Genomic DNA, 22786 nt, shown 5'->3' with positions numbered 1-22786 from the left:
GCACTATAAGCCAAAAGAGCCTGTTTTTACTCAACTTGTGAAAAGATCCACTGTAAAGGTTAGATCATTCCTATACTGCGTTACCACTCTACGTTTTTGATTACGTAGCTTCTGTAAAAAGATGCCACATCATTATTTTCTTCAAAAGTCAAACTTTTCAAGAAAATAAATTTGCTTTTCAATAAAAATTTCCAATTATGACGCGAATGTCCCACTCAATAGTTTTCGTACATGCCCCAATTATGCAAGGGCCATTACAATAGGCCGATTCCGAGTTACCCCTTGCCTCTGTTTTAAAGCGAGTCTACGTGCGAAACTATTCACTATGAAAATGAGTTTCATCTACACGTCCATTTTCATGCAAATCAAACTCATTTTCATTTGAATGGTTTTGCACATAGACTCGTTCTGAAACAGAGGCAAAAGGTAACTCCGAAATGGCCTATTGATTTATTTTTTAAAGCTGAGTGATTCACAGAGCCAACATTCCACACAGCATATCAGATATCCATGCCACCCATTTGTTTCAAATGAAGTTCATAATAGAGTCGCTTTACTTGAAGAAGCATTAGCCTAAACAACGTCTACCTACGGAACGTTACTTGAGGTAAATGTGCGATTTGTTTTGGAGAAAAAATTATATTCTTGGAAAATTACCGAGCCAAAGATCTTAGCACCCGTGCCAAACGTATTTTCGCTGGCAATGTATATAATGCACTAGCTCTCGAAGTAGGTACCGGTGACAAGGACGTCGAAAAAACCTGGCCTTTTGGCTTCCATTCCATTTGAAACGGAACAAATTTTAAAGGCGTTCGTCTTGTAGAGGCCGGCAACCTTTAACTTTCTAAACTTAGACTGATACATTTTTTCAATTATAGCTTATTTAAATAGCTTAATTATCTTAGTTTTATAACAAAAGTCTTCAATATAGGGATATCTTGTTTACCAATTTGTAGGTATTCATGTATGTTTGTACAAGGGCTTAAACTAAGGCCGTGTTTATTTACAGCATACGCGTATAGCCGCCAGCTCCGCATTTGCTTGTTGGGATTTTTTATTGTTTTCAAGGTAAAAAACAATTAAAAACTCCAACGAGCAAATGCGACGACTATACACGTATTATATGTTGCAAATAAATATGCCCTAAATATCTGCTAACGACAGGTAAAGTAATTGACAGGATCGACTATAGTTAAGTAATGAGGGAGAATTATCAACTTTTAGGATAAACCATTATTCATTTTGTTTTTTTCATTTGGCGCAGGTCTAAGATACGTTCATTCCTACACTTTGAAGAAAACCGTTCGTCGTTCCTTTGAGGCGCGATTAAAACTTACACTCGCATATTTAGGTATAGAAAACATATTTTATCGAACACGGGACTCATTTCTGTTTTCGCTTCTCAAAAAATATAGCGGAACCGCTTCAGGCCAATAATGACAAACCACATTTTAGCTCTAATTACAGTTGAATCCTGATAACTCGAACCTTCAATAACCTGAACCTCCCGCTAACTCGGCGAAGGAGGAGAGTTCGCCCAGACTTTAATCTTAAAGAAGATGTTTTTGAATTTTTGAGTTTTGTAATGTTTTAGCTTTTTAACGTATTAAGCCATCTTTGTTTTTAAACACACCTTTTCACATGTCTATTTAAATTTTTAGTTGTACACTGATCGCGCCATAAGCTAGAAGCTTTAAGTTTTACCGTGTCTAAATAAAGTTTAATATAAGTATATTATGAGTATGTAGAAGATTTGAACTTCATGTACGAATGGTTGCTTTATATTTAGCGCTAAGAAGCGAGGGTTGGATAAAGTGGACGATATAAGACAGTGAAGCGGGTTGGTTTCTTGCGATGGGAAACTCGGAGTCTTCACATTCCACAAAGACCTTTGGAAAGGTAAGGCGGTATACTATCTCTTGGTGGGCTATATTTTGACAAATCTTTAAGGGTTGTATGGGGAGATTTTAAAATTAACTAATTGACGATTCTTTTCATATTTTGGGGATCATTTTATTAACTTTGGGATATTGTAGGCATATTTGGAAGATTTCAATTGTCGCAAGGCAGATTTTATAAGTAGGAAATGAGGCAAGGGTCTTCGGGTAACTGGCTTTAACTCTGGTGCTTCTCTGCTTACAAGCGTAGTCGAAAGAGTAATAGAGAGTGGATTATTGTGTTCTTATTATTCATTAAGAGCTACAAGGCAGCTATATTTATGTGAAACACTAAGATTAATTACTTTTCACAAGTCAGTTTCATGCTCTTCATGATCATATGCGAAAGATAGTTGTTTCCAGATGCCTCAATGCGAAACTAGTTAAGGTTTGATTGCTCGTGCAAAGTAAGATTTATTAGTAACATTAACTTATTATGGAACTGTAAATCTGGATAAACAACTAGAATCTAGAAAATAATATTCCAATCTGTTTTTTTTTTCACTTGCACATCTTGGTTCAAATCTGCATTATAAGTCCTCTCAGTTCACTGAAATCTAGTTTTCAGCTGCCTTATTCCTAACACCTTCGGAATCCTTTGTTTCCTACTTGAACATAGTTATTCTTATCGGGCTTATTTTACGATTCATTTGTTCTCTCCGGCCCAAACAGCTAAGGCTACCCAACTTGTCCATAAGAAAGAAGTTTACTTTTGTCTTTTAATTGAAATTATTGCCTGTTAACATAAATAGAAGGTCAACACCGCTTGTAGTTAGTTCAGATTGACTTGAGCAAAACAGTCAGTAATCAACCATCAAGCCTGATGACAGATTAAAACAGTTTTGCCAAAAATATCTCTGATTACGAGTCGTTACTGCTTTCTAAATCTGCTCTGCGACTCTCTCAACTAACTAAAGACCATCAGATTGATTTGGCTCGAGTAGTTCAAATCTATCAAACTACTCGATTCTCATCCTAAAATTTTAATTACCTGGGATCCGATTCAAAGTCGTGCCCTTTTTGCCCAGTTTTATAAATGTTTTAAACTAAGATTCTGGGATTTCGCGTTATGTTGATAGTTTGACGCTGACTTTTTTTAGATGTCACTCTCAAGGCGTTTCGATCAAAGGTGGTTAAACTGCTCAAAATTTTGCGATATCAATTGTATAACAACAAAGCATTAGACTTTTCAAAGAAGTTGTAAGATTTGGAAGATGACAACAAGTTACAAAAAAGATCCAAACAATAAAATCAGCTAACGATAAAGACAAATGTCAGTGTAAACAGCAATAATAATACATGTACAATAATTGTTCTATTCTAATGCACCGTATAAGTTTTTGTTCCGTTTAAATCGATCTTTTTTCTTCATTGTCTAGATGAAAACATTCCCTTCTTTATTAGCCGAATAACGCATAAATTATTAAATTTGCTTTAAATATCCTCAGTGGTTAGGCATCAAATTATATTAGAAAAATAACCCTGCATTTTTGACGTCGTGACTGAACCATCATTTTCTTAACAGCAACCGCCACAGTTTCCTCGACTATCCTCTCCGTCATCTGCAATCAAGCCTCACTATGATGTAGTGATCGTGGGGTCTGGGTACGGGGCTTCCATCGCTGCTAGTCGCTGTGCAAGGGCAGGACAGATGGTTTGTGTTCTGGAACGAGGCAAGGAGTGGTTACCTGGGGAATTCCCCGAAACATTCTCAGAAGCTTCCAAGGAACTTCAGATTTCATTTGGAGGGAAGAAACATATGAAAGGTATGTAAATATGTAAACGGGACTCGCAACACGTATCGATGAAACTGATTAGTGATAACGCTAATAAATTGTCCAGGTCCCATTTAGAACATGATTGAAGGGTAACAGCTAAAATAGCTATTATGCTGCATTTATTTGTATCAGTACAATCTCTTGCTTCCGTACTACATATCTCCTCCATTTTCTCTCTCTACTAATCTTCGCTCACTATTCATCCAATCTCCTTAAGACCTCTCCTCCTGTAAGTCATAAATGCACACACCGGGCCCACCAAATCAATAGTTTCCAATCTACCGAATTGTATCGTTTCAATCTAAATAGTAGTTGACTGTTTTTACAGTAAATACCAATCAAAATACTAATATATAAATGCTAGGAAAAATTCAAAAAGCCCGACATCCTCTTTAAATGAGACCCTTCTTCGTATGACCTAAAATTAAGAGGCTGTGTCCGTAAAAGCAGTCTGGTCGATCAAGCTTGAAAAATAGATTTCTTGTGTGTTTATAACCATATTTCGCTTGATCGGATCATTCATTTTTTCGAGTTCTTAAGGATTTTCTGTTCATTTTAACGAGCGCTCGTAGTGACCACTGCCAGGGCCTAAATTTACCACAACTTTGGAAAATGATTTAAAAAAGAACTTACAACTTCTGTACCAAACAAACACGACAGCCACTTATATTATGTGTTTTAAAGTTACCATACCGACTTTTAGTTTTCCAGGCTTATCCCACATACGCTCTTTATCTATTTGATGTGCGATCTATTTGATCGGTTGTTTGTTTTGTTCATTTTTTTTGTATTTCGTTTTTCAGGGAAGTCGTCAAATCTCTACGAGTTTGTTGTCACTGAGAATGTAACAGTAATTCAAGGGTGCGGACTTGGAGGGGGCTCCCTTATAAATGCAAATGTTGGGCTCGACAGCGACCCTGCTGTTTTCAGTGATCCTGTATGGCCACAAAAGCTTAGAGACGATCTCCAGAATTTTACAAGCGTCGATCGGCAGCACGTACTAGACATGTTGAAGCCAACCCCATACCCTGATCACTACCCAAAGTTACACAAAGTGGAGCGAATGAAGGAAGGACTCTGTGAATTCGACATTGAAGACTCGGGCAAGATGTTTTATAAGCCGTCTTTGTATGTTACGTTTGAAGACACGCCTGCGAACCATGTGGGAATACCGCAGCCCAAATGTACTGCATGCGGAAATTGTGTCGGTGGCTGCAACGTTGGCGCCAAGAACACACTGAACATGAACTACCTGCCAGACGCAAAGGCTCATGGAGCGAAAATTTTTACTGAGGTATCAGATATGTTTTCATGAAACCGTTAAAGTTGTACCTGTTATAAAAGAAGAAAACATGCCAAATGTAGTAGGTTAGCTGTGAATAATTATTCTGAGGGTGAGCGTGTTGCACCTGCAAAAAAATTCAACAAAGGGCGTTATTTTTTTTGGATAGATACAAAACAGCAAAGCTGACCAACCTTGCCCCCCTAAAAGGTCGGTTTCGTAAGGTCTTACAGCATTAGCTTGGAGAACAATAAACTAAGATACGAAGCCATAACCCCCCTAGGCCTCCTGAAAACACCACCGCTGCTATAAATAAGTGATGAAGCTATGACAGCTGCGAGTTAAAAAAAATACTGGCCTATACTAAACACAGCTGTAAACTATCTAATTACTTAACACTATTCAGACCGTGCTTTTTTGGATCTTTGCAGACGGTAGGGGGGGGGGCGATTCTGCACCCCGCCCCCCCTACTCCGCAACTTCCAGAATATTTAAGCAATCACAAACTATGAAACTTAGAGGATATATAGTATGTCCGAAAATCTATCTTTTGATATACACTTGTACGTCACGTGGAATGATGACTTCACATCACGTAATAATTACATCATGATGTCAAAGCAGCCGCCATCTTGGATCCGCCATCTTGGATTTCACAACTTTTCCAAGACGTCAGAAAATCCCCCAAAATTACTGAAAAGTACTTAAAATCAATAAAACGGTGCAAAAAAAACCTAAAAAGGTGAAAATAATTGCACTTAAATTTAATTTTCATTTAAGAAACACTAAGATTACAAATTTGGGAAAACATGTCTGTCAAAGTGTCGTTGCCATGGTAACGTCAAGTTCCCGACAAAACAACCTATCCTACCGGTTTGGATAGGATTAAAAAAATTAAATGAGCAAGATCTTATAGAGTCAGCGAAAAAAGCTTCTAGGAAAAATATCTGAGTTCTTTAAGGTGATTCCACTGAAATAGAAGGAGTATTAAAAATTTTCTGAAACTTGGTCCAGTTTACCATTATGTTATGAGCATTAAAAAAATGAAATAAAAAATGGGGGTCACCGCGCTAGTTTTTGTGTCAAATGGATGGGCATTATAGTAAATATACGACCCGCGAGTTATATATTAGGAACCCTAGTAACCCGAATGGGGAGCTATTGTTTCTGGAAAAAAATCATTTTTGCATTAAAGTATTAGTCTAGTTCAACAAAATAGACTTTGATCTTATATTAAAAACTATTCTTTTTGTACAGGAATTAAGATAATAAAAGAAATGAAAGATTCCGCTTTGTGCGCACGTTAACGGCACTACCTAAAAACGTGTTTTTTACGTCATTGAAATTAAAATATCTCAATGTAGAATTTTAAACTTTTCTTTAAATCGCGATATATTGTAGACAACCGTATGACATTTAAATTAATGCATTAAAAAATGGGGGTCACCGTGCTCGTTTAAGAGAAAACAACCATTTAATTCCCTACCGAGCTTAGCCTGAAGGGAATCTCATAGTGTTCTGTGTGCGCGCGCGCTCGTGCGCGCGCTAAATGACGCGAAAACTTATGCGCAGCAAGGATGCGCAATGCAATTCCGTGGAATCACCTTAAGCAGGGATCGAATCTGTGACCTTGATACATGCTGGTCATTTCGTTGCCAGGTGGAAGTTATAGCAGTGACGAAAGCCTGTGACTCTTCTGATTGGCTAGTTTCATACAGAAGACAGCACACCGGCTGCTTTGATGTCGATGAGCAAATCGTCAGAGCTTCTCACGTCATTCTTGGCGCAGGCTCACTAGGCTCCACTAAAATCCTGCTTCGCTCAAAAGAACGCGGTCTCGACGTCTCAGATCAACTCGGAAAACGCTTCACTACAAATGGAGATGTGCTGGGGTTCAGCTACAACGGTGATAAAAAGACGAACTCGGCTGGAAGGAAAACCGACAAGGGATCAAATACAGAAGATAAGGAGAATAATCGTCACGAACCGCCTGGGCCTTGTATTGCGTCCATTATCGATTTCAGAAAAACTCTGGGTGGGGATTTTAAAGATCATTTTGTTATCGAGGACGGGACTCCACCATCTATAGCGTCCGTTCCTTATACTCTTGGAGTCAGCGTTGGAGCTAAAGTGTTGGGTGAGGACAAATTTCCAAGTGAAGAAAAGGTGGAAAAAGTTGTTCAGGTAAAATTAAACCGTTACAAATTTGATTGTGACCTTGTGTTTTAAATTATATGAAAATTTCTTCACACTTATATACGCTAGTTCACTCAAAAAATCCACGAAATAGCGTGTACAAATTAATTTTCCAGTTCATCTTGTCTTCGGCTTCGCTGTCTTGATTTCCGAGCAGTATTTCTTTGAGGTATCCCAGAGGACGTTTTGTAGTGAGACACGTTGGCTTTCCAGGAGAGGGCATAGGCAGTAATTTTAACCAATTTCAGTGAATGTTGCATAAATTGTCCAAGTAGGTGGTACAGATCATCGTAAATCGGCAAACTTACGACCTAATTTGATATTCCAGCTAGTTTTAAAGAACAACGACGTAAACTGATTGCACTCAAGTTAGGCCAGACTATAGTTCGAAGACTGTTCTTTTGAGGTCCGAGATCTCCGATGAAAATTAGTTGAGAAAAAAATGTGTTTTCGGCTGCATTCCAGAGGCGGTACCCGATTCGTCGATGTCGATGTTTGATTGAAACTACCTCGTAAGGTAGTTTCAATCATCACCAGACTATTCATGTTTCAGTCATGATTCGCGCAATGCCCTGCCTGATGTGACCACTTTTCACCACGAAACATGTTTCATTCGTGATGAGACTAATCATGTTTCGGCCTAATGTCACAACGCAGCATAAGTTGACTGAATTTTTTTTCTCTTTCGCTGCTTAATATTAAATGGATTTAGCCAAGCCTAAAAGCGGAAATCTCCGGTTATTTACTTTGCCTTTTATTTTAATCTGAATTTACTGGCAATAGACAGAAAATTAAAAACATTAGAATTTGAGCCCGCAATACAATGGAAAACCGTTACCTGGTCAACGAACAACGTCAATGAAGCTCGATGAGCTCTACGTCCGAACCTGCAATATGGTCATATGATACCGGTCAGTGGGTACCCTGTTTTGGCAGCTGTACAATTGACCATAACATGGATGTCCAATGTGACAGATGTGAGCTGACATTAACCTTAACGTTAACCCATTTCTGGAGTATGGCCGCAATGCTTCGCGACGTCGTCGAACGGACGTAGAGCGCACGCGCACGCGAAACGTGCCGCTGGCTAGGATGATAAGAAAAAGCAAATGCATGGTTCTCCTTTTTATGTGCATGCATTATTTTTTGTTTGCTATAATTGTGGGGCTCCGCTTAAATTGAATGTTTAAATTGTGAAATATTTTGGGTCAATTTAAATCGTTTCCTTTAAACTGTCAATATTTGATCGTTCCTTTTTTAAAGGAGCTTCAAGGTAAAGGCATGGACAACACTATCTCCTTCCTCTGTATGAGCCATGATGACGCTAGTGGGCAAATAACCTTTGACAAAAACCACGACAACATTGACATCGAGTGGAAAGAAGTTGGACGCGGCCCGAACTTTGATCGCGTAAACGAGGCTCTAGAGAAACTGACAAAAGGACTGGGAGGGAGTTTTGTTAAGAACCCCATGTGGACAGAAGCGTTGGGAAAAAGTGTCGTCACTGCTCATCCATTGGGTGGGTGTCCAATGGGTGCATCTGGACAGACAGCTGTTGTAAACCATGCTGGACAAGTATTTGAAGGTTGGTTACAAGCACAATAAGTTACTGTTCTTTCAAATTTAACTGTCTGTCACGGACTTTTCTGGTTTAAACGATCCATAAGCAAAGTTATAAAGCTAAGGGCGCTTTCCATAAGTCATAACTGGCCGGCCAGACCGGTATATTCGAGAACAGAATGCCGTTGTTAGCCAGATTTGTCCTTTTAAATCAGTCAATCCATAAATATTGTAGACTGTTGTGGTGGATTTGTGGGACAATCTCGTGGAAAAGGCGCATCACGTTCAAAACCACCGGACCGGCCGGCCAGATCTGACTAGTGGAAAGCGCCCTAAGACCGCGGCACGGACCTATTTGTTTTACTCATTGTAATATCGCAATAGGAGATTCAGACGAGCCCTTGAATGGCTTATATGTGGTAGATGGAGCCATTCTTCCTCGAGCAGTCGGCATCAACCCAGTACAGACAATAGCTTGCCTGGCCGAACGCTGCATGAGGCTCATGGCCGAGAGAGAAGGATGGATAATAGACTATGACACTTTCATACCTCTAGGTAAGAAAGAAGAAGGAATAAATAAAATGTTTCCTTTTTGAAAACTTTCTTTTCTCGGCTTATTTACATTTTGTTATCTCCATTCTATCATCGCCGAGCATGTGCTATTTCAGGCTTGCATGGAAATGACGCCCTTCACATTGTTACTATTTCCAAGTGTGTATAGCTTCAAATTACACTGCAATCAGGCGCTCACCAAGCACTACCGAAGAATAGTCATTTCTAAACCTGATTAGCTACGATAACATGAACAATGATATAACACTAAATATTTATCTACTCTAAAAAAATCAACACCAATTATGTGGATGTCATAAAACTTTTTGATAACTTGCAATTTATTTTTTTAGACCGCAGAACATTTAAAAAGCAGAAACCAGGTATTCGTTTTACAGAGAAGATGGTTGGAAATTTTGAGCCAACAAGAGATAAGTACAGCAGCTCACCATGTGAGTTTACAGTATCCATAGAGAGTGATGACGTAGAGCGTATGATTGATTGGGATCCAGCTCACTCAGCCAAAATTTCTGGCACGGTTACTTGTCCGAGTTTGTCAGAAGGGGCGATGACTATTTCACAAGGTAAATAATGAAAATCGGTAACATAGAGAGCACAATTAAGGGGGGAGACCCTAAACTACAAAATGGTTGTCATGGTTGACTTCTAACAGTCACATCTTGGGCTCTCTTAGTATACTGGGTTTAGTTTTTGGTCATGCTTGTTCTACTGGAGATTGCCTTCATTTTCGGTAGTCATGACCATATTTGGTAAGTCACGTGACCATAACACAAAAACCCTAAAACCCCACACAGCTTACATTTTTCTCCGTTGAATTAAACACCACGGGTACAGTGCATTTAGAAGCAAAATCTGTAGCATGGATTTGTTAAAATTGGCTTTACTGAAAAAACTATGACATAATAATTTTTGTGATGTCATAATTTTAAATATAATGTAATTAATGTATTGTTATCGTAGTGTAGTGTTAAGTATACATTGTATTGTAATTAAGGTAGTAATATATTGTTGTTTTTTTTACAGAGTAACCATCTAAGTAGCTTGTAAGTGTAATTAAAGTGCATTAATTAAAAATAAAAACTTAAAGACCCAGGGCTCTTAAATATTTTTTTTTTGTAATGCGCATTTGATCATATCCACATGAAATGTGTGCCATACAAAAATAGTTTTAAATGATGATGATGATGATGATGATTACAAGACACTCGATCGGAAGGAAAATTCATCCAACAAAAGTCGAGTCCACAACCTTTCGCAAATCTGGCAGATTTTTTTTCGAGTACGTATCTTTTGTCAGGAGTGACGAATATCTTTAATAATTTTATATCTCCATTCAACAGGGCAGTTTAAACTGTTCAGTAAAAGTGCCGACCATGTGGAGACGAAAGAAATGGTGTACAAAATGATTCTCACGGGCCACAAAGGACAACAGTTTGCCTTCCAGGGCGTCAAGTTGATCCATAAAGATCATGCTGGAGAGATTGGATTGAGCGACACAACGACTTTGTTTGTTACGATCTATTCAGGCACAACATTCTGGGGAATTCCTGTGGGAAGAGCAAAGTTATTCATTTCGCTGCCAAACTTTGCAAAGCAACTGGCAACACTGGAAGTTACCAACACTAAAAGCAGATTGAAAAAATTGAAATGGATTTCACGATTTGGCTCGTTTTTTGCGAGAACCATCTGGGAATCATACGGACCTGTGACGTCAAAAGAGTACTTGCTAAGTCCAAGTGCTCCTATCAGAAAGAAAAGACCCCTGCAGTTGAACGGAGCCACCCCTGAGGTGTACAAATGCGTCACAGAAGACAAGGTATGCCGGTTCATGATGAAACGAGATAAGCCTGACACGCGAGCTCTGGGTTCACACATAAGAGAGCTCCTCTCACCTCCGCCAAAGCCTCTTTTTTTATAGGCTGAAGGAGAGGTGAAAAGTAAGCAGGTGAAGCCTGGGAAGAAATTAAATTAAAGCGCGCAGGGGATACTGGAAAGGAATAAAGAGAAGGATGAGGCTCTCGCCTTTTCATCCTTCCCGTCGTCCTCCGCGCTCCCCCATTTTTCATTTCTCGTGTTTTCGCCTTTCCCGCCTAAAAGAGCCTCTCCGGAGGAGAGAGTAAGAGTTCAGCTAAAAAAAAAAGAAAAGTAAGTAATTATGACGGTGCGTCATGTATGAACGCGAGATAGGATATAGGAGCACAGAATCACTGTATAATGGTCTTTGAAATGAATTTTTTTCAGGTTTATCTATTATGAAAAGTAGATTTATAGTAAATGGGCAGATTGTAAGCCATTGTGATGTTTACAGACCATTTTCTGACTAATATTTGACAAATTTCTCAGCTCGATTAAAGTATTGCACAAGCTCGATTAAAATATCGGAGGTGTCACTGAATTTTGGGTAACAGTGCAATGTTCACTGTTTTTTCCCTCTTTCGAAACGATATCTCTTAGATAAAATTAAGTGTACAAATGTAAAAATAATAGTTAAGATACAAAAAAGGAAACTATATTCCTGAAGCTGAAAGAGAAACATGTATTGAGGAACAGCGAAGTGAAATGAACTATAAAGTAAATGCATCAGCTACATAGCACCAGTTTAAGTTACCAGACCGATCTGATTTGCTTTACAGGTTGAGTTAAAACTGACACGATACAAAGGAGGAACCAAAGGGCCCGTTATCTTGTTTCATGGCCTTGGAAGTAGCAGCGGCCAATTTAATTTGGACACTGTTGAGACCAACTTGACTGAGTACCTAGTGCAACACAGGTAAGTTCATCTCAACAATCTTTCAATGAGGTCTCCGCTAAAATCCGGAAATATCAGGGGGAGAAAAGTGTTATCAGTCATCCGGGCAGGACTCCTTGCTCGTCGTGAGGCGTGTAAATAACGGATTTTCAGCAACTATTAATCCGACATCATTATTCGAATCCTTATATTAAATTTTAATCACTTTTTTTCTAGATCATTTGTAACTTCCGAACCTCTTATGATATGCCGTTTAGTCCAAGCCATTGTAATGACTCTTTTTTAGGTATGACGTATGGTTAGCTGATTGGCGAGCGTCATGTGAGCTGCCCTGGGCCGTGTATCATGACTACACACTGGATGACTGTGCTAAATATGACTGCCCTGCGCTGATCGACAAAGTGCTGGAAATAACAAAACAGGTAAGGAACAAGAAGCCTTATAGCTTATTGGCTCTATAGAGACTATAGATAAGCCTAATAGTTTTAATTTTATTTCCCTTTGTTGTTCTTCATCAAAAGTTTTATTGAAGCGTGACATCCGATATACTATATACCAGCGATGCTTTTCTTACACCGCCTTTAACTAGAACTCGTGAAATATAGTTCGTCTCTTTCGTTTTATTTTGTACTAATACCATTTTCGAGCGACCGTGAACAACTAAATTTTTTCTGCTTTTTCTCACGTGTAAAACATTCAAGTTTGTCTAGACAAACTGTCGCGTTTTACAAGTAAACCATTTAAGGTAGTTTAACGGAAAAAAAATCCCACCAAAATATAAAAAAAATATACAATCGAAGATCGCTGTCGCAGCAATTGCCAGAAATGTAAAGCCGCCCTTTGCTGTCAACATTCATTGAAGTAATATAAAACGTCGACGCAAAAGTTTTCAAAACCATTGTTTCATGTGCAGAAACACACAGGCGGAGCTGTCAAACTTGACATCTTGACGCTACAAACGTTTTAACGTTAAAACCAATTAAAATTGGTTCAGTTGAAAATGCGTCGGTTTGTCTAGACAAAGTTGAATGTTTTACCCGTGAAAAAACGCGAAAAAAAGTTGGCCGTTCACGGTCGCTCGAAAATGGTAGTAGTCCTTTCTAAATTCCGTTGCCGTATGACGTCAGTGATCCTTGAAAACGAGGTTGCGATCGGTCAATTTTTGATGTACGAAAAAACTCGTCGTATAATAGGACCTTCTTCCAAATTTGGTCGGCGCTATCCAGTTAGCCGAATTTAACGGTGGATTAAAAGCCAATCAGAAACGGAGAAATATTTTGAATGAATTACACTGTCACTTATCAGCCTTTATAATGTGTTAACGAGTTAATAATCTCTAATCTATTTTTAAATTTTGTAATTATTGCGCGAGTCATAAATACATGTACCAGTCTATGAACTGCAGCGTTTGACTGGTAACTTTCTTCCTTTCAGAAATCTCTTCAAATGATAGGACATTGCGTTGGATCTTTAATAAATTATGGAGCACTTCTTAGTGGCAGAACGACGGGAAAAATCAGAAGCTTTGTCTCTTCGCAATTGGCGGCAACTCCAATTTTCGGGCAATTCAACGATGTCAAGTTGGGAATCTACATTCCTGGAACGGTTGAGATGCTCGGAGGTTCCGGAATGGATGCATCCCCGGAAAATACAGCACAAGTAATGGACAAATTGTTTAATGCCTTCGTAAAGCATGTCAGTGAATCTGGCATTCAGTACAAGGAAAGATGCCAGAGCACCGTTTGTCACAGGTAAGCTGTTCCCCGTTAATTAAAGTTTGGGTGCGTCGCACTTTTTGTAACTCACTCTATTTCAGCATTGTCTAATCGTACGACTCGTGCTATTCGACAACTCATCGCAGGGTACTTTGCTACCAATATTCTTCCCTTAATGTGATGCGTTTTTACACTCGACAACTCTGTTTGTCGAGTAGACACATTAGAATGAAGCTTTGCTTTGTTGGTTGACCATATTCAAATCAAGACAAAGAAACACTTTAGTTATGGTTTTTAGTTATTCTAAAAATATAAGAAGCGAATGAGTTCCCAGACACTGAAAAAATTGACGAATTCAGGACATGTTGTGTACTATAAATAACTGCCTAAGTAACAAAGCCCCACCTAGCATTAAGAACCTAGTCTCATTAAGAAGTTGTAGTTACAATCTTAGGGGTGAAGATATGTTGGCCTTGCCAAAAGTAAATACCACCAAGTACGGACTAAAGTCATGGCGCTCCTTTGCCACAAAAATATGGAACGAGCTACCAAATGAAATCAGGGCCACTGTTGGTAAAAATGAATTTGTCCGAAGGATACGCACTGTAAACTTTTTAACTTTTTAGCCGAGTAGATGTAAATTGTTTTTTATATATAGCATTTTTAACATAGTAGACACAATACTATTTTTAGGTAGTGCTGTACAGGCCCGCAAATGATCCCGGCCCGCAAATGATCCTGGGACAGCAAATGATCCCCACATTGGACCGCAAATGATCCCAGGACCTGAAATGATCCCCAAATTGAACCGCAAATGATCCCCAGACCGGAAACGGTCGCCTGACCGTAAATGATGGATATGCCTGGACTAAAGAAATTGGACAGGGGATTTAAAATTTATTTAATCCAGTTTTTTCTTAATTATACAACAATAACAAAGACAATTAACGCAAGAGAATGTACCGTATTTGAACGATCTAAATTCAAAAACCACAACTTTAAAAAATATCAATACAGCTTCTAAATATGTACCGATTAATAGCCTAAAACGCGACATAAAGTTTAACAATCCAACCAACAGAAATATGAACTCTCTCCAATCAAGGGATGATTTATTTGCTGCGAAATGCTTTTAGCTGATAGCCATTTATTCAAAGGCAGTCACGCTGCGTTCATAGCGACAATTTCTAGACGAAAAGTGTGAAGAAAGGTGAGTTTTGTTGCTCATCTTCGCCTCTTGTTCTCGAGCTACTCTCTTTCGAAAACTGTGGTTTATTTTTTCTTTGAATGTCTTTATCAGGTAACAGAAATAAATTCTGACTCAGGATTTTGTCTACATTTTCGCGTATCTTTCAGTGCAGAGGCGGAGATAACTGACAGTAAGAAATTTGCACGTGCAAACGTGACATCTCTGCGCGTGCGGTATGCAAATAAACCTACCCAGAGACGCTGGTAATAACTCAATCGTTTTCTGTATTTCATTTAATATTGAGCGAATAGTGAAGGAAAATGTGTTTTCAAATATTAGTTAATAAACTACAAATGTGTCATAATCTCCAAAATTTGCACGTAGAAATCTTCTGCACTACAAAGGAAAAGGAAACTCGTGTCTACCTAGGCAGCATTGTACAGGAAAAAATTCTAAGTGATTAATTTGATAAATCGAAAATTCATGTATATTTTTGAGGTGCGTTTTCTATACGAAAAACTAAAATAGTCACCTGTTAATTTTATTCGCGCGTTATTTTCAACGCCTTGCGTCATTGCCTGACGCGCTTGTCTTTTATAGATATGCATAGACTATTCATAAAGTCCACGCCATTCCAAATATTTTGTTGTATCATTTACACGAATCATTTCCGGTCCTGGGATCATTTGCGGTCCAGTTTGGGATCACTTGCGATCCCGGGATCATTTGCGGGCCGGGATCATTTGCGGGCCTGTACAGTGCACTTAAACATTTTAGATTTTAGATTATATATTTTTACATTCTTATAGATTCTATTTTAGTTTTCTTTTATCTGTTATTTTAGTGGAACATCTGTAAACTAGCTATTCTAAGCTAAGCATGTTTCCCACTTTAAATAAAGTATCGTATCGTATTGTATCGTATCGAATGAAATTATGCTAAAATATCTAAGTATAAAATTTACAATGTAAAAAAGCTACGATTAAAAATAAAATAAAAACAATATGTATATAGAACATCATTACGATAAGAATTTCGCTCTCTAAAGTAAAAAGTTTCTTTTGGCCGTTAGAAAGGAAAAATAATCTGTCAAGTGTCTTACATTGTCCGGCAGGGTGTTAAAGGTTCGTGCAACCATCGATTTGAAAGTGTCTGATTCTTTTGGAACGTTTAGAAGAGCTGCAGCTGATGAACGCAGGTCTATCTTAGTTCTAAATGCCTGCAACTTTTGGCTACAAGTAGTCTTTCTTTTCCTTTAATTTAGTAATTTAATCGAGAACCGAAACAAAGCGAGCGGCAAAACTACAGCGCTGTGAATTTGTCGACGCGGCAACTATGTACTCGAGTTCTTCGTTCGCTTCTTAATATAAGGGCTATGGAGAAACAGAACAGATCGTAGTCTGCTGTAAGCTTAGATCTTGCGACAAACTTTTGTTAAATATTGTTACTCTAATAACTGATAATGGAATAGCGTGTGTTTATGAGAAAAGAATTCCGAAAAAATTCTGAGTTCACAGATGGGATAACTGATTACTTTTTTTTACTTCTTCAACAGAATAACCTTCATTTATGGCCTTCTTTGGGAACACGCTAACCTGAATTCTTTGACTCATGAAACTGTTCACGAGTTCTTTGGTTACGTAAACATTAAATGTTTGAATCAGCTTCGCATTTCAGTCAAGGCGAATAAATTGCTGTCTCATTCCGGTGAAAACATTTATTTACCTGATGTGGACAAGAAAGAACGCCTGAAATCTCCAGATTACTTGGAAAAGATCGGAAGGCTTGATTTTCCAATCACCCTCATTGTAGGTGAGCACGCATTACCTTGCACACCAATTATTGTTGCCCTGGAAGCGAACCTTGACTTAGTGTAATAGTATAACTTTGTCGCTCTCTTTTACTGATCTAAAGCGAGCGCCCTGAATGAATAAATTTAAATATAATGAATTTGCCCCCTTTTGGAACCTTAATTGGCGTCAGGACTAGGTGTGGCAGTAACGTCAAATCACATACGCCGCAAAAACTTTGCCGTCCCTGCCGTAGAAGATAAAATGGGCAAAAATGAAAATTAGACAACCCGTTGCTTCACAAATTGTACGTTGTCTCCGGTTGTCTGAGCAGACAGTGTGAGCGTTTGATTGATGTCCTGTGTGCAATATTTAGTTGTATACAAATAATTTGATTGCGATAAAAGAAAGAAGCACTCAAATCACCCCCTTTCAAGGCTGCAGTATCTCACAAATGTTAAGAAACAGGTTGGATAGGGGGATGAACGTGACGTATTCCCAAAGCGATGACGATGATGAAGTATTCCCAAAGCGCCTGATCAAAGAGCAAACGCGAAAAGGCTCGTATACGCGCAAGGACGGTTGTTTATATTTGACATGCTTTATTTTTTCTGCTGTTCTAGGTGAGAAAAACCAAGTCTTTGTGCCGGAGAGCACCCACACCACTTACGAACTGATGAAAGAGGCGCATCCAAACCAAGAGTACGATTGGATCCAGATTCCCGACTATAGCCATATTGATTGCATCATCGGCAAAAATGCTGTGTATGATGTTTACCCACATATCCTCAGGGCCCTAGACAGACATGCGTACGACAACCTGCATCTGAGCGAGGCCAAGCTAACCCGTATCTCCCAAGAGGCTATGGCAATGCAATTTTTATCAGGTAGTTTTATCTTTTTATTTTATCAAAGCGCTACCAATCTTAAAGCATTGTTTTGCGAGAATTAGATTGTCTATATTTTTTGTTGCAGTGATACAAACTGTGTCCGCGTTGTCAATTGTTCTCTTCAGCTTTAAAATTGATATTTATGCTCAAGACAACACACTTAGAATTATATGCAATTAAAAAAAACGTACTCCGGAACGAATGTGGATTGAAACTTTGAGCGTTTATTAGGTTCCTAGACACTGTTTTAATGTTCGGTAGATTCTAGATCTATTAAAGCCTCTGTTCCATGCACAGTGCAAGAGCTAGGATTAACATAAGGGGATTTTGGAGATGATAGCGAGTCGCAACACAAGGTCATTCAGGAAGTTCTAGAAGAAGTCAATGCTGCTCTGCCAAGAGAATGCTTTCTGGCTTGGAAGTCTAAAGCGAAAAGCAAAAACACATTTAAACAAGAACCGAGGTAAAACAAGCCAGCAACTCAACACAAAAACACTCATAAAGGCCTCTTTACATGAGAGTTTTCGTCCCGGGATGACTTTCGTCCCGGGATGAATTCATCCTGTGACGATTTCATCCCTGTCCTGAGCACCGGGATGAAATTTCATCCCGGGATGAAACGTGACGAAAAACGCGATGTAAACAGTCTTTCCGGCCGGGGATGAAATGTAATGTAATGTAAGCACGGGCGTGATGAATTCAACTTGGGCGGGACGACTTACGTCCCGGCATCCCGGGACTCGGAACACGCTCATGTAAAATGGATTTTTTTCATCCCGGGACGAAACTCATCTCAGCTCTCATGTAAAGAGGCCCTATTATATTTATATCTATATAGTTAGTTTCTTTGGTTAGAATAAGTTGATACCGTGCTTTGTTTGCGCGGAGCTAGCAGTGTCGTCTGGCAATTCTTAATTCCTCACATATTTAGCGTTGACATTTTATTTGTTAAAAGATATCTTCAGTTTCTTCTTCAATCCATGATGAAAAGAAAAGGAATAAATTATAAGAGTGTCCAAGATTTTTATTTCGTGGCATTTTATAGATTTTTATTTCAGTTCAAAGGTGAGGATGGTGACGTTGCATTACTCTTGAAATGGTGATATAAGAAGCAAAAAATAAAAAAATATAAACAAAGTTTATAATGCCAATCTAGACTCTAATTGAAAAAGCTCATGTCTCTCTTCTTTCTTTCCTTTCTCATTTAATTACATTTTAGTTACCAACCACCGGCTGGCACAGACGTGGAGCAAGTTGTTGTTCATGAGATGCCACAACCAAATGACCCCAAGAAAAACCTGATCATCTGCATGAGTGACCTTCACCTTGACTCACAATGGAGTGAGGGAGTTAAAGAAAGACTGGTTGGATTCATGGAACAGCTTAAAAACATAGCAAAGGTGACAAAATAACTCAGAATTTATAAAGTTACCGAATAACGCAAAGTTTGAAGTTTCATGTTTTTTTTTATATATTTCCTTTGTGATTAGTTCGTGGCGCGTGTTCACATCCAATTCACATGTACGCAGATGCTAATTAATATCATTTTAACTTCTATTGTAGGCTGTAAAATATTAAGAAACGTTTAACAGTGAGCGAAGGAATGAAGTTTTTATGATATTCCTACGTAGAAAACAAATTTTAAGTAAACAATGGATGCTTTTGAAAACCGGTCATGCAAAAGTTGTAACTGTATTTTGGATAAGCTGCAAACTGTAAACAATGACGTCGTACACAAAACGATCCGGAAATACTTCCCAGTTAGCCTACTAGAAAATATTAAGGAGAAGTTAAAAAAGAGGGGAATGAAAGACCAGCTGCAAAAATGATGATGATGATGATGACCAGCTGCAAAAATGATGATGATGATGATGATGATAATTTAATCAATTCAATTTGTCTCTTTTTTGTTGTTAGGATACACTTAATACTCTAATATTACTTGGTGATGTCTTCGAAATGTGGTTGGACCCTTTTACTATTTCTCCACAATCAAATCACGAACGAAAGGCCAAATGGAAGAAAAATGAAGTTTGCTCTCTGTTCATCAGCTTCGTTCGCCAGATGGCTAAAAATGATGACGTCAAAATTTTCTACATCCGGGGAAATCATGACCACGAAATGGACGCCGGGACAGTTCGAGATCTGTTTGGCCCTAACGTAGAGTTCATACCAGGAACTCTCATCTACGTCATCAATAGCGATGATGGAAAACAGTATCGGGTGCGGTTTGCGCATGGCCATGACTGGGATGTCTTCAATTCCTACTCCGTGACAGAACCCAGTGACGAGCTATGCGGCAAGCCTATTGGTTATTACGTTGCACGTGCAGCTGCTACGTCTGACTCATCAATGAGTGAAGTACAGCAGGTGGGTTACAGATCCACTTCTGGCGTGTTCAGATGTTACAACAACCTATCAAGACTTCCCTCAACAATAATTCTTTACTTTATTAACAGCCCATCAACTCAAAACAAAGGAAAACATAACCATGGCGGTGTGTTGATATAATTAGCATAGATTTTGACAGTTTTATTTCTTTGCTTACTGTTTAGTTTTAGTTTCGATTGAGTAGATCGATTGAGTGTTTTATCAAGTTTCCAAATACCTTGCTTTTTGTCCAAAACACTCCGCTGCACGTCGTATTTTTAGCTCTTTTCTCGGCGTTTAAAAAAATGATGAAATTCCCCTTTCTCGTGTTTAACATATTTCTTACTTCGAAATATGTCCAAATTCAAAAACTGTACTCGTACACAGCTTTCTCTGGTGTTTGAACAATCAAACTAAAATGAATCGTACCAGGTTTGCCTGGTTTTCATTTCATTTTTGGTTTCGAGTTCTGATTGATTCCCTGCGTTGTTTGTTCAAGATGTGATAATATTGGTTTGCACATGTTTGCTTGTTCCACAGAAATACATTGTAGCGTAACCATAGCTAGTTAATTTCTGTTAAAAAATAATACTTTTATTTTGAAATGAGGATTTTGAACCTTTTGCTACTCTGTGCCATGCAAAAATCCAAGCGATTAGGATTAAATGTATTTTGAATATCAATTCAAGCCTAAGTTCATTTTTAATTAATGGCGTCTGCATTATATCATGGTACGTAGATTCTCCATTCCGTCACTCGAACGATGCTGAAGGGGCTACACCGTGACGTCATCGGTTCCTCCATTATTGAGTTGCTTGCAAAGAAGTCTCCACAGAGAAGATTCACAGAGTCGCTGATAGAAGCTGCACTGGAGAGGGATGTCTTCCTAAATGAGCACATTCTTTTAGAAGGAGGAAGGTCTATCAAAATGGAAAATCTCCTCAAGTCGAGATACTTTAAACGCCATGTGGAGAAGGTAAAATACTTACCACAACTGAAAAATTTCTTAGTCAAACAAGTCATACATATTTTCCTTACCGGTAGCCAGACATTTTTTAATAAAGTATTCATTTTTGCTGTTTTTGTCCAGTTTGGTTCGAGTGATGCCTACAGCCTGCTAAAAGGTGCCCTGGGTAATTTTGAAGACTTTTTGTCTCGATGTGGCGAGGACGTGGTAGTACTGGGTCACACTCACGAATGGCGCGGAGAGACAATCAAAAGCAGAATCGGAAAATTGATTTACGTCAACACTGGATCATGGATTGATTATGCACATGCGGTAATTGTTAACTGCTCGAACCTTGCTTTTCTAAAGTATGGTACAATTAGGTAATTGCCGTACCCAAATTTAGCCTCCTTCACAGACGTTCTGTTTGCTCACAAACAGCGTCTGCGCAGGAGGATAACCCAAACTCGGCCAAATATTAATGGAACGGTTTCACGTGACGTCAACAAAATTCTAAATTCGAAACTATTGAACCTAAAAAGCTGTTCTTTTAGTATGTTATAAACATCAGTGTCACTAATTGCTGGGGAAGTGTTTGTATCAGAAGAGTGCTTTGTTTTGGTATTTAAAATTTAAGACAGCCAAACTCAACGCGTGATCTCAAATGTTACAGAAAACAATTCTTCCGCCGCGGAACTTTTAAATGCTTTTCCGATATGTTTATAAGTTAAAATTGATAATTAAAGCATTTCGAAGTGCAACACATGACTCAGTTGGTAGCAAAAAATTTTCTCTCTTGTTGCAGAACAGTTTTGGCCATATTTGTGTACCAAAGTGGAACACCAATATGGCGGAATCATACAACACTGTAATTTTCCGAAATTTGTTTTCCCGATAACTTGGCTGCAGTGAGCACTGCCAAGTTAAAATTTGAAGAATATATTCCTTTCAACTTTCTCCATCATCTCTGAGTTTGTTGATGTTTTTAAGCAAGCAAAACGATCTTGATATCTTGGTGAAAACGCTCTATATCCAATCTCAATTTTCGATTGCAATAAAATAAAATTTATTCGATGCTTCATTTCCTTCCTAGTTTTCCTACGCCAAGATCGTCCCTCCAAGAAAATCCAAGCCTGGATTTGTTGAAATTCAACACGAGACACTGAACTCCAACAAAGTGGTGTAAACTGAAAACAGCCGTCTCCGCAACATTCATGATGCACTATTTCTTTAACGTTCGTCATAAATGATGTCTTGTGTGTTAACTAAGTATGCAACAAGGGTTTTGGGATGATTTGGGAATATTTATCTATCTATTCAATCATCGGTGTCTCCTCTTTTTTAAAGGAAATTTGTATAGGAAAACGATTTGTTTCAGGAGAAACAATTAGGCCACTCGAGGAAATTATAAAAAGTCCAAATTTGTTTACAAGTAATTAATCCCTAATTGTTTCGAGAAAAAGACCGATTTCCTTATAAAATGCTACCGTAAATACGTGCTTCTGAACTCAGCAAATTAAAGTGTCTACTCGAGTTAAAATGTGCCAGGCGCCCTTTCGGCGTAGCTTCGATGATTTGGCTTTGAAAGTCCATTAAAGTAAGCTTTATATTTAAAAGACAACGTAAAATCTTACCTTAATGCCTACTTTTTCCCTCATTTTTTGTTCCAGATTAGATTTGTCGATTAGGACCTTCAACATTCATCGTTTTTTTTTTGCAGAAAGAAAGCCACGACTAAAGCGGACTGCAAACGAGTTCTGATCGTGGTGCAGCCGCGTTTTTTTGGCGCGAAACACTGAGCGTTGCAACTA

General features: G+C 38.5%; 1 protein-coding gene across 1 annotated transcript; it reads left to right on the top strand.

Moving 5' to 3' along the window:
- Nucleotides 1-1854: 1854 nt before the first annotated feature.
- Nucleotides 1855-22161, top strand: LOC144642225 (uncharacterized). The gene is made up of 19 exons (XM_078501206.1): nucleotides 1855-1899; nucleotides 3463-3703; nucleotides 4519-5009; nucleotides 6657-7181; nucleotides 8457-8778; nucleotides 9138-9308; nucleotides 9659-9889; nucleotides 10667-11142; nucleotides 11960-12096; nucleotides 12362-12497; nucleotides 13510-13826; nucleotides 16535-16791; nucleotides 17393-17656; nucleotides 17981-18122; nucleotides 18879-19059; nucleotides 19577-20029; nucleotides 20769-21005; nucleotides 21120-21308; nucleotides 22069-22161. The coding sequence occupies exons 1-19, from the start codon at nucleotides 1855-1857 to the stop codon at nucleotides 22159-22161; spliced, it is 4908 nt and encodes a 1635-aa protein (XP_078357332.1).
- Nucleotides 22162-22786: the final 625 nt, after the last annotated feature.

The sequence above is a fragment of the Oculina patagonica genome, chromosome 2 (assembly GCF_052425735.1).
Source record: "Oculina patagonica isolate OP01 chromosome 2, crgOcupat, whole genome shotgun sequence".
NCBI lineage: Eukaryota > Metazoa > Cnidaria > Anthozoa > Scleractinia > Oculinidae > Oculina > Oculina patagonica.
The sequence above is the reverse complement of the archived record's forward strand: the minus strand, read 5'-3'. Positions and strand labels throughout refer to the sequence as shown.